General features: G+C 37.4%; 1 protein-coding gene across 2 annotated transcripts in view; it reads right to left on the bottom strand.

Annotated features, from left to right (window-relative positions):
• PolG1 (DNA polymerase gamma, catalytic subunit tam) overlaps positions 1-13304 on the bottom strand; it is a 359824-nt gene that overhangs the window by 107300 nt on the left and 239220 nt on the right. The window contains exons 15-16 of one of the 2 annotated variants that reach the window (XM_090399500.1): positions 8179-8232; positions 1010-1130 (exon numbers count right to left, since the gene is read on the bottom strand). In XM_090399500.1, coding sequence (XP_090255626.1) covers positions 1010-1130; positions 8179-8232 — 175 coding nt within the window. The remainder of the gene's footprint in view (positions 1-1009; positions 1131-8178; positions 8233-13304) is intronic. The other variant, XM_090399502.1, reaches the window with a different exon arrangement.

Here is a 13304-nt window from a genome sequence, read left to right as displayed (position 1 = left end):
TGCAAATGGCATATCATATTGGATTGCAGGAAATTGATGAGGCTAGGGAGATGGGGATAAATGGTGGACAAAGAGTTGAAATTCAGAGGGCATATTGCAAAAGTTGGTAAAATAGCTACAAAGGATTACTTGGATGTTGAAAAACATGTTAACAAGTAAAGATAGGGAAGTTATTATCCCTGTTTATAAGGTTTGGCCACATCTGACTACTGTGCACAGATTTGATCACCTAGGTTTCTTGGGGACCAGGAGGTGGTCGAAAAGATTCAGAGACGAGTGACAAAGATGGTGACAGATCTGTGGAATACTCCCTACAAGGATAAGGTGAAGGTTTGTAGGTTACAAATAAATTAAAGATGATAAGAACTTCTATACTGGTTTAATCCTTTATCCAAGTGTGGGCAAACAAAGTTTGTACCTGAAATATAATCAGGACTGGGGAAACTCGTATATAGAAGTTAATGACTTCACATCACTTGTCTTAGTATCCCATAATGCAAAGCACATATCCTACAGGTATGTATAATGCTATGCATTATGCATATATATCACTACCCAGACCAGTTTCGACCTTGATTGAGGTCTCATCAGTGGAAGCCAGACCCAGAGGTGTCTTTGTAGGTTACAAAGTTTAATTTATAGGTGGAAAAGAGGGGACAGGATAGACAATTCTAAGATATTAGAGGGGTTTTATAAAATTGATGCAAGTGAAATTTTTCAATATATGACAAATAGTCAGAGAACTATGGACCATCCGTGGAAGTTGTGTTTGTGGTTAGTAAGGATGTGAGGACCATATTTTTTGTGTGGAGAGTGGTGAGTGAGTGGAATGGATTGCCAGAATTGGTTGTGAGATCCCAGATGGTAAATGGATTCGAGGAGAGGTATGATAAAATTTGTGCATATAATGGTTAATTTGGGTTTCCCACAATGAGTCTCTGGACTCCACGGAGATGCCGTAAAATAATAATAATAATAAATAAACTAATTCTGCATTTTAAACACTTACATATGCATTACTTGCAGTCATCCAGGTTGGTTCCACAGCTCTTCGTGTTACTGTGCCTGCTGTAACAAGACGTGGAAGAATAGCACCATACTGACATTCATCATCATCATGTGAAATGCTACTACAAATAGATGACAAAATGCAAAGAAAATTAACTAATGTTATTTAATAAACTGTTGTTAATTATCTACTTTCTTTAATTAATAAATATTCTAAACTATGCAAATTTCAAATGTAAGAGCTAAATAAGAAAACACTTCACATCACAGATATACACATTACATTAATGACAGAAGGATGACAGAGTAAATGTTTTGCATCTAGTTGAGGTATTCAATCTATCTGTAACTAGAGTGATGATCTTACAGTCGCAACCTAGGAGCCCAAGCATGCAAGTTTCTATTAGGAACAATGTACATCTAACAATAAAAAAAAAAAATCTGACATGTTTAGGAACAACCTTGAAAGAATCCCCTAACATGAGAAACTAAAAGAAAAACAGACCAATAATGATTGTTCACAGTCACAGAATAGCTAAAATTAGCTATTTTTATTCCAATACTTCATAAAATTGAAATCCCATAATTTCATTAGATGTCAAAAGATGTGTGATTACTTCGTACCTTAGTGTTGTGAAGTGCAAATTTTCACCAGATTGCCTTATGCTAAGCATTTCTTGAAGCTTCAATTCTCTGAAGACCTGACACTCCATCCATCCACCTCATTGAGTCTGCTACTTCTCCTTTTCCCAGGTATTCTTTCTACATTCTTTTACTGTTTTGAGAAGTCCCCTCATTCTTGCTATATGTTGAAAGTATTTTTCTTTCTTCTATCCATGCTCTTAAGGCATTCCACAGTTCTACAGGAGTTCTTAAGGAGTTAAAGTCCTACAAATCCTCTCTCAGATCTATGGTTGTCTACCTTTCAAAGTAGACAAGAGTGTCCAGTAACAATACATCTTAAAAGCAGATATCTTTTTTCTATCAAACTTCTTTAGGTTCCAAGTTTAACATCCATATGCTATTTACGGCTCTCATCCATTTCTCCACAAACAGCTCGATCTCTTTAAAAAAAACAAACCCAGAACCTAGAAGCTAAAATCAACATAGACAATGCTATATTTTTGGGATCAGGAAAAGTTGCCCCAGCATTTCGCCCCCTGTAGATAATGAGTAAGCTACAAAAATGTAAATAATACACCTAATTTTTTAATAATTCTAATTTATTCTAATTAATAGAATAAATGCAGATTATTATTGTTTAAAACTCGAAGTTGTATGCAATGAATCTAAGGTAATCAATTACATTATGATTTTGAAAATCTTGGACTATTGTTTTGATTCTAGCAGGAATTGCAGCATACTTCTTGTTTCTTTCATTTCTTGAATTACCGGCAATTAGTTGTGTAATTTCGATGTGCAGCCCTTGTTGTTTCTTTAAAGAATCAATAAATCGGTAAATATTTGGGAATAAAGTAGCACAAGTTTCCTGAAATCTCATGAGCCAACCCTCAATGCCGTTGTTGGTACGTTACTGATCATTCAGTGTTCGTGTGTAAACATTCCACAATTCGATGGCAAAAATGGGTAATTGCCAGCCTCTCCGTTGTCTTCTTCCAATATATGTATCTTCAAAGTAGTTCGCAATCACCATAGCTTCAATGGGGAAGTCATCAGCTTCAACTAAATCTTCAAATGAAGATTTAGTTGAACATTTATTCCTCCCTTCAACTAAATCTTCAAATGAAGATTTAGTTGAAGGGAGGAATAAATGCCAATGCCGGAATCATTCGAATCCAACAAGCAACTTCATGGTCTTGTTTGTATCGGGCTTTTAAACCTTCATTCTGTACCTTTTGCCAAACGCTTTGGGAAAGATGAAAAAAACAACTGGTATTTACAATACTAGGAAATTCTTGTTGGAAGGCTTGCATGGCACTTTGTTCGAAATCTGTCATAAGTCGCCGGAGGTTGGAGACCCGGTTGTAGATTTTTAACTTCTTGAAGCAACTTGATGTATGTGGCACGAGTTTTGTTTGGCAGAAGCGTGTAGACCACTGGAATAACTGCATTGAATTGAACCACATGAATTGTATAAAGCTGCTGGAAATGGTTGAGTACTGTGCTAAAAGTTGCATCAGAAAACCACTCCAGGCAACGCGCTAATAACTGAAGATTGTTACTAGTGGAAAAAATAAGCATGTGACCCGGGAGCAGTTCGTCCTTAGAATCATACATCAAAAACTGCTGTACATTGCCATCGATAATAATTTCTTGATAATTTTGTGGAATTACTAGGAAGTCCTAGAGATTGCTCAGTAAAGCAGGAGTACCATTGTTGTATCGAACATGATGAATGGTTCATTTAAGTGAATCCTTTTTAGGAAGTAATGCCGTGACATTGGCATGAGCCTCTGCAATTACTGGTGCAACAATTTGCTGTGGTCATTTGTTCGTGGTTGTTGCATGTTGCCGTATTTGACCAATCAATTGCAATGCTTCAGACCTTGCAGCTTGGGCTGCATGGTTATGTTTAGTTATGACTTTCACAACTACGCCTTCCAAACCCTCTGTCCAAACATGCCCTTTGCAGGTGGAACATTTTTCACAAACCCAGATTCAATGTTGTTCATCTACAGTTCTCTTTGAAAACATGTAAATGTGGTTGTCATCATCTACCAATTTTCTTTTGCCTCTTATCAACGGAACACTTTTTGCCATTGTACACACAGGATTAATCAATCAAGATGCAAAAATAATATGTAAATATTGCACTGCGTGCGACGCTCAGATTGTTCACGTGATGTACCGCCGATAATGAGGCACCGAAAACAGCAAACAGGTGCTGTCCATTGTGCCCCCCCCCATGTCCGTCACTAACCACATGACTATTGCGCACGTGGTCGATAGAGAAGTAATCATATTAGATGTGTTCTCTTTCTTTGATATTTCCAGTTACCTTATCTTGCGAATTATTCATGGTGAGAGGTGAAAGAATGTGGTCTCTGGTAATCTCTTTAACAGAGAGTAGAGTAGAGTAGAGAAATTTGGAGTTTTGATGCAAATAAGCTTCTGTACATTTGTCTGCTTTATCATTCAGCCAATCTATTTTTGCATTTTGGCACATCCTGTCTAGCTGGTTTTGTAAGCTTTTGTAAAATATTCTATTTCAGTCATTATATAGTTTATTCAAATGTTCTTTAACGCGTCTTTTCCTTTCCCATAATCTAATTATCACAAGTGTTATCCAGTGATTATTTGGTTTTATTGTTTTTCCCAAAAATCTGTCAGCTGAGCTGGCAGATTTTAATATAATACGAGGACTAAACAAAGTTATAATAAGAGGATTGTTTGAAAAGTTTGGTAAAAAAAAAAAAATAAGTCAAACACATTTTTTTGGAAAAAATCACTTTTCTTTCTCAACATAGTCTCCATCAAGGTCTACACATTTGGTCCAGCAAGTTTCCAATTTTTTTCATCCTATCTAAAACGTAGGATTTGTCAAATTGTGCAAAACAGTTATTGATAGCCTTGATGACATCCTCGTTCAAAGAAAATTTTTTCCCACCAAGCAAATTTTTAAGTTTGGAAACAAGAAGTCACACAGGGCCAAGTCCGGAGAATACGGTGGATGTGGAACCAATTCGAACCTCGATTTGTGTAATTTTGCCATTGCGACGGCCGATGTGTGGGACGGTGCATTGTCTTGATGAAAGAGCACTTTTTTGTGTGCCAATCTTCAGTTCTTCTTTTAAACGGTCCAACAATGATGCATAATACTCCTGTTATTGTCTTAACCTTTTTCAAGTAGTCCATCATATTAATTCCTTGGGAATAATCCCAAAAAAAAAGTGATCATCACCTTCCCAGTGGACAATATGGTCTTCGCTTTTTTCAGTGCTCTTTCACCGGACAATGCTCATTGTTTTGACTGCTGCTTGGACTCAGGTGTGTAGTAGTGGATTCAAATTTTGTCTATAGTCACGAATCGATGCAAAAAATCCTGCAAATTGCGATTAAACATTGCCAAACACTGGGTTGAAATGTCTTTTTGCATGCATTTTTGATTGACACTCAACAATTGCGCACACAGCTTTTTCATGTGCAATTTTTCATGCAGGATATTAAAAACCCATTCAGTTGAGATGCCTGCAATCTCACGCACTTTCACTCCATGGTCTTCCATAATGATACCATTAATTTTGTTAATCATTTCCTTCATAGTGACCTCAGTCAGGCGTCCAGAGCACATTTCATCTTCAATGGACTTATGACCACATTCAAACTCATTTATCCAAAAATAAATAGCCTTTAATGCTGGTCAGAGTCCCCATGAACTGTATCTAACTTGGCTTTGATCTGCACGGCTGTCTACTTCTTCAAATAAAAGTGTTTTATCACTGCACGAAACTCGTTTTTCTCCTTTATGAAAAATGCAAACATGGTCATTTTAAATGTTTGCCAAACAAGAACTATGCATCACATGTGGCTAAAATTTTGCCAGAGGTCATGAAAAAGATGATTATTATTATTATTATTATTCAGGCCTCCATGGAGTCAAAAGACTAATCGTGGGAGGTCCTTCCTAAGAACATAAAGTCTGTCAAGACTCATCGAGGGGAGGTCCCCCGTAAGAAATACAAAGTCTATCATACCACTCCTTAAACTCATTGACCGTTCTCGCTCTCACGACTCCATCAGGCAATGCATTCCACGGTTCAACCACCCTCCATGCAAAGAAACCACTCCTCACCCTCTTGCTCACAGTTTCCTTTTGTAACTTCCAGGGATGGCCTCTTGTCATCACTCCTTCCTGCTGTTCAACCAAGCGAAAAACTCCCTAGTGTCAACCCTGTAACCACCTCTCAACAGTTTAAAAGTCTCAATCATATCACTTCTCCTTCTTCTATCCACCAAACTCTGCAGTCCACATTCCCTCAGCCGATCCTCATAACCAAAATTGTACAGTCCTGAAACCATCTTGTTATCCGTCTTTGTACCCTTTCCACACCTTTCCACAGTTAATTTATCCCCTTCAAATCCTGGGGACCAAATCTGAGAACAATAGTCCAAGTGTGGTCTGATCAGGGTCTTATGCAATGGAATGATAACTGTTTTATCTCTGCAGGTCAGTGTCCTTCTCATAATCACAGCAATCCTCTGTGTTACCTTCACCACCTTTGCAATATGTCCCCTAAATTTCAGGTTTCTATCAATCATCAACCCCAGATCTCTTGTCTCCCCTACTTCCTCCAGTATAACTCCTCCCATAGAGTATGCAGCATCCCATTGATGTTTCCCAAACCTCAAGACCTTACATTATTATTATTATTCATGACACCTCCAAGGAGTCCAAAGACTCATCGCGGGAGGACACCTACAACTGTCTCAGCCACTACACCGAACCTCTACTACAAATCATCTCCATCAACGCCATCTACCGCCCACCTCCACCACTACCACAACTAGTATTTTTTGTCTGTAAATTGCGTGTATTTTGCTGCATTAAATACCCCCATTCATTTGCCCATCTATCTAGCTTATTCAAATCCTCTTGCAGGGCTACCACATCTGCATTATTACTAATAATCCTTCCCAGCTTCGCATCATCTGCAAACAACTGAATACCCCCTTGCAATCCACTGGCAATGTCATTGATATAAAGGTTAAACAATATAGGTCCTAGTACTGAGCCCTGTTGGACCCCACTTGTAACCCTATGCTTCAGTAATAGTAATCAAAAATGATACATGCTGACACTGGTATGAATGAATGAATTGTGTCACCATCTATTGGAAATTTACCAAAGTTTTCAAACAACCCTTGCATATTTCAGAAAGTTCCATTTATTTTCAATTTAATGTCTTCCTTGTTTTGTCTTTCCTTGATATGTTGACTGATCACATTTTGATATGCTGTTTTAACAATATCCATGTGGAATTTTTCCAGATTTGGTTTGAAATACTTTGTTTTTTGTTTGGTGAAATTTTAATCAGATCTTGGCAGATAAAAGTTTGTGATCTGTATCCAGTTTCAGCACTATAAAAGGATTTTGGCATTCAAAACAAAGGATTTTACTAGTTTTATGAATTAAGAAATAGTCTATGAAGTTTATGCAAAAATAATATATCCTGGTCACCTCTAATGGTATCTAAAGATACTCCTGCCTCATTTTTCAAAAAGATCATGATCTATGTTCCCTTGGCTTTGATAATACCCAGTTTGCCACTCTAACCTTTCTTGGATAGCCTAGCACAATCATATCATGTCTGCAGCTTTAGCAGCCTACAAAAACTTGGCATGCTTTCTCATTCAAAATGTTTACTTTTCACATGTGTCCAAAAAATCCAAATCTGCCCTAACCTAAGAATAATGCTTTCATAGTTAGGGTTGTGTAACAAAAACCTCACTAAAAATTCATACTGTCCAGGATTGGCTTCAAAATTCTAGAGTCATCCTTCACTATAGCAAACTTATAGAGAACACAGGAAGAATAGTTTTAGTGGATTGCTATAATGAATTTCTTTTGGTGTAGCATCATGGAATTTTGTTGGAAGTTTTTCACTTGGTTATACTATAAATTAAAGATACTAAGAAATTATATACTTGGCTTAATCCTTTATCCAAGTGTAAGCAAACAAAGTTTGAACTTTGCCCCAGTACTGAAGTATTTTCAGTGTACTGGGGCAATTCGTATATAGTAGCTAATGACTTCACATCACTTGCCTTAGTATCCCATAATGCAAAGCACATATACTTATGTGCTTTGTATTATGGGTATGTATAATGCTAAGCATTATGGGAAGGGTCATTACCCAGACTAGTTTCAACCTTTATTAAGGTCTCATCAGTAGGAGCCAGACCGAGAAGCAGGTCATGTGAAGTCATTAGCTTCTATATACGAGTTGCCCCCAGTCCTGAAAATACTTCAGGCACAAACTTTGTTTGCTTACACTTAGATAAAGGATTAAACTAAGTATATAATTTCTTGGTACCTTTAATTTATATTAGCATGGAATTTTTTTCAGTAGTTTATCATAATGGAGTTAATCGTACTTTTGTTAATGGCCAAAATTATATTAATATTAGTTTTACATGTTAAAATTAATTATTATTATTTTTTAAACTACATGTAGTAGGAATTTGCACTAAGATGTAAAAATTGCTTACCCAAGAATGGAAGAAGACAGTTCTTCTTTCTTTAACCACACTACCATCTGAGACCTAACATAAGAGAGAGATAAATAAAAACAGATATTCTAAGAGGGTTTTTTTTTTTTTAATATATATCAATCTCACATGCAGAAAGTAAATTTATCACTTATTAGTAATGTGGGAAGGATAAAGGTTACAGAAGTCAGAAATTTCTATCCTAGAAATGAAACACAGAACTTTTTCAAGCTGCCAGGCCTCCACTAAGTAGGATAATGGTCTCACATTAGGCAACAAAACTCATCTATAACCTAAAGCCATTGAAACATCCAAGTCAGCAGGGGAATTCAAACCTGTAAACGAATGGTTGAAGAGGATAAGTACTATCCAATAAGCCAACCAGGCTGCAATACTCCAATTCCATCATCTTTTTTATGTTAGGTTCAATGGCCTCTCACAGCCAAGAAACCATCCTATCATAAGCAGTAAGAAACCTACTTATTGCTTATGATAGGATGGTTAATTCAGTTTGCATTGTCTGCTATGAGCCTCCGTAACTCAGTCACATAGACAAAGCCCTTTGGTCGGAAAGACCGGTTCAATTCCTGTCCACAATGTGAGAAACCTTTATTTGGTCTCTTTCAACTAAAGGTGAGTTAGCCAGTCTCATACGGGGACAGAGGATTTTTTCACCCAGAAACTTGGGTTTTTATTCCCTTGGAACAGCAAACTGGCCCTGTGAACACACATGGATACAGCCATGAGTACTTGCAACAATATGGAAGAGATAGGGTCCTCACCACATTATCCTTATGCCCATAGTCAACCATGAATCAAATCATGATAGTCAACCTCATTGGACAGAGATGACACATGATAATGATGATCGTCTGCTATATGTTAATCTGGCTAGTTTCCTGTTTTGCAGGATGGTAGGATGAAAAACCCAAATTTCTGAAAGGAAAACCATGCCACTTCCATAATGAGACTGGTTAACTTACCTTACCTGGAAATCTACAATAAAGGTTCTTGCATTCTAGATGGGATTGATTGAACCTATCTCTTTCAAATTCAAGGACACCATTGATACTGATTGAGCTATAAAAGTTCTATAAGAATGAAATTTTAATGCTCAATTTTAAACTATATAACATTATTAAAGGAGTTCTATAAGATTGGACACAAAGAAATTTTTTCAATACATGACAAATAGAGTAGGAACCTAAAGTCATTCCTGGAAGTTGTGTGAGAGTGCAGTTAGTAAAGGTATGCAGACTAGATATTTTACTTGGAGAGTGGTGAGTGAGCGCAATGGATTGCCAGAATTTGAGAGTGCCCTGACAGTGAATGAGTTTAAGGAGAGGTATGACAGATATTGTGTGCGCAAAGGTTAGCTGCGATGAGTCTTCTAACTCCATGGAAATACCAGTATCACAATAACATTTACTACTATAATGCAGTCTACTCAAGAAAGTCAAGAACTCATCAAGAGAGGGCCACTGCCTGGCCTCACAAAGCCTAAATATCTATTCTATCCTTCTTTAGAAACATTCAATGAAGATGGACTCAAAATATCTGATGGTAGCTCATTCTATACACTCACCGCATGCCATGAGAAAACCTAACAACATTCTTACCTTCACATTATTAGGTTTAATGGATCCTATATTTCGTCTTAGTCGCAAAGTACATTCTTAAAATTGTTAAAGCACACACAAAAATGCATAAAACAATAAGCAAAAAAGACTAGAAGCCCAAAGTCCTATGAAGAGTGTTCTCTATAGGTGGTGTTGGCTAGTCTTAGTTGTTAGACGGGGAGGACCAAGAATTAAAGTTTCCCACATATTTGGAAGTTTAACATAACCATATTTATTAGAATTAGACTGGTTTTTCAAATCTGCTTCTCATTCTAAAAAAAAGTATTTCAAGTCTGTATTTGCTGCAGGAGCCTCCGTAGCTCAGTCGGTATCAACGAAGCCCTTTGGTCAGAAAGACCTGGGTTCGATTCCCGTCCAAGACGTGAGGAATCTTTATCTGGTCTCTGTCGACTAAAGGTGAGTTAGCCGATCTCATACGGAGGTAGAGGGTTTTTTCACCCGGAAACTGAGGTTTTTCATTCCTGAGAACAGGCAAACCGGCCCATTAATGCATGGATTACAAAAGCCCTGAATACTTATGACAATATATGGAAGAGATAGGGTCCGTACCACGTCATTACACCTGTGGTTAGCCATGAGTCACATGGTAGTCAACCTCCTAGGTTAGGAGACGGCACATGAATGGATGGATTTGCAGCAGTGAAGCATGGTGTTTTTTTTTCTTTAATTCTGCATGGTTGGGTAGACCTGAATGGCTATAGTTATGGCAGTAGATATATTTCTTGTGTTCTTCTGGATAGATGTTACAGATCTCACAGTTTCCCCATAATATGATAAGTTGCAAAAACAAGAAATATTATTATACTCAAGCTAAATACTTTGAGCCTAAATACTTGTCTGTTAATTCTACATGGAGTAGATATGGCACACAAATTTAAACAATATGGCAAGTGGAAACTTCCTTTATCCAGGGAACTTAACTGGCTAGCCTTTTTAAAATGATGCAGGGACACTGGAATTATACCCACCTGCATTAAGTTTAAAATAAAATTTCACTCATCTAAACCTCGTTGTATCTATAGATGTTCTAGCTTTGCAATGCTGCAAGAACACAACACTGCCACTTGTATTAACTTATCTACTAGTAACACAGCATTAGCTCTCTCCAAACTGAACACTTGTTGATTCTCAATTCTGACTTTTGAATTAAGAATTTGGATGTTATTCTCTTGGATATTTCAGATAAACCTGCCCATGAAGAATTTCTAAAAATAAAAGATAAACATATAAAAAATTATAACAATCTTCGAATTAACATCTTCAAGTTGTCATGAAGCTTTTGTCAAAAAAACTTGACAAAACAGCCATTAGTGTCCTTAGTCTTTGCCACAACTTTGCAACAGTGCCTCCTCAAGTTCCATCCCTAGATTTCATGCTGCGTTTGCAATTTGCCTCCTACCACTGTCAATAAAGTCAGGCTAGACCTAGTTGACACAGTTTTTTTCAAGCATCACTGCTTAAAAGAAATCTCCCCAACAGCCAGCTCTATGCTTGCTGTAAATTATGCAAAGACAATAACAGAATAATCACTGGCGTCAACAAGAGTAATGCTACTATGGTGATGAATGCTAGTGCATTTTCTGATTATAGAAATTATAATCAGAAAATGAATGTGTTGTTCAGAGACTGTACTACTTATCTGTTACTACGCACTACTTAACTGCTGGATTGTGATCCACCAATTTTTGGAAGAAAACATTAAAAAGCTTCTAAAAAAATGTCACATCTTGGCCTCTTGAAATAGTTAAAAAAAAACTAAAATGTTTAATAACCCTCCCTTCCCACACACACATAATATATATAAATAAAAAATTCACATTTGACATCCGTAGATGCTGTATGGTCACTCCCGTACCTCACCAGGTTTTGGGAGTGAAGTCTTCTCATAGAATAAGTGGTAGGGTTGCAGATGCCCTTCCCACACAGAGTAAGTAGGACAATCACAAACATCCATGCTCTTAGCAGACCAACCAGACTGGCACATAATATGTGGATTGCCTACATTCATAAACTTAATAACCTTCTCCTTCCCATAATGGATGCTACTCACTCCCATGTTACTAAGCTCTTTATTTACTATCTCCCTTTCTGACACTTCAGCTTTTCTGAAAAATGTTTCAGAAATTTCCCTGATATCATTAATTTTTTCAGTTCTGCCATCTGTATTACCTACTTCACTTGGAAGTAGCTAGTATAGAGGGTATCCCATGGGGTTCTCTTCTCTCTTCCCCCTCTAGCTAATTTCTATATATGAAACATTTTGAAAAATATATCCTTGATAATGTCATTCTCGAACCTTCTCTATCTGGCTAAGATACACTGATGAAGTGCTCTCTATTTGGCTACATGGCTCAGACACATTAGATTCCTTCCTCTTCTATCTTAATAGCACTTCAGAATTCAGTTCAGTACATCCAGTACACCTGAAAAAATAAAAATCACTCCTTTTCTGCCTGTCCACCAATTTCTGTAAGCCACAGATCTTCAGCCTATCCTCATAAGGTGCATTCCATAGATCTGCCACAATCTTGGTCACCCACTTCTGGATCCTCTTCCTCCTCCTCATTCCCAAGAAATCCAGGTAACCAGATCTGTGCATGGTAGTCAAGATGGGGTTACAAATGCTGTTTTAGCCACTTTTGCAATATGCCCCCCCCCTCTAAACTTCAGCTCCCTATCTACTAACATTCCCAAATGCCTGGCTTCATCAATTTCCTGGAGTATAGTTCCATCAATATGGTATATCACTTGTAATCATTCAAAATGCATTTTGAATGATTTGTCACCCTTTTCCCATACTGTCAGTCTATCTAAATCATCCTGCAAAATTTTAACATTATCTTTACTGACTACTGCTCTACCCAATTCTGCATCACTGGCAAACAGCTGAATACTTCATCTCAGATCATTTCTAATATTGTACACGTACAAATTAAATAGTAGTGGCCCAAGAACAGAGCCCTCAGGCAGGCCGCAAGTTTCCTACTGGTCTCTACTCCTGAATAAACTACTGTCAGGTATTTCTCCATCAACTACCCTCTTATCCACTTCACCAACTTTATATCCATCTCCATGAGCTACAGTTTATTTATTTATTAGAATTCCATTCAGTATTGTGCCAAAAGCCTTTTCAAAAGTCCAGCAGTATCACTGTAAATCCATTACCTTTATCCAACTCAGCTGTCACTGAATTATAAAAGGTAAGCAAGTTACTGAGGCATGACCTACCCTTCACAAAACCATGTTGCCCCTTCCATATAGTATCTCATTCCTATCTACCAATAACTGTATTTTGCTCTTAACCAATTTCTGCAATACCTTGACCACGACTCCTGAGATGCTGACTGGTCAGGAATTTGCTACCTCAGTCTTGGAGTCCCCTTTATGCAATTATTATTATTATTATTATTTGACACCTCCATGGAATCCAAAGACTCATCGAGGGAGGGCACCTGCTTTACAACTCTGTCTCCACCACTCAATCCA

The sequence above is a fragment of the Typopeltis vanoorti genome, chromosome 10 (genome assembly GCF_054136105.1).
Source record: "Typopeltis vanoorti isolate ZY-2024b chromosome 10, IOZ_Tvanoo_1.0, whole genome shotgun sequence".
Classification (NCBI taxonomy): Eukaryota; Metazoa; Arthropoda; class Arachnida; order Uropygi; family Thelyphonidae; genus Typopeltis; species Typopeltis vanoorti.
This window is presented reverse-complemented; position numbering and strand designations above follow the sequence as displayed.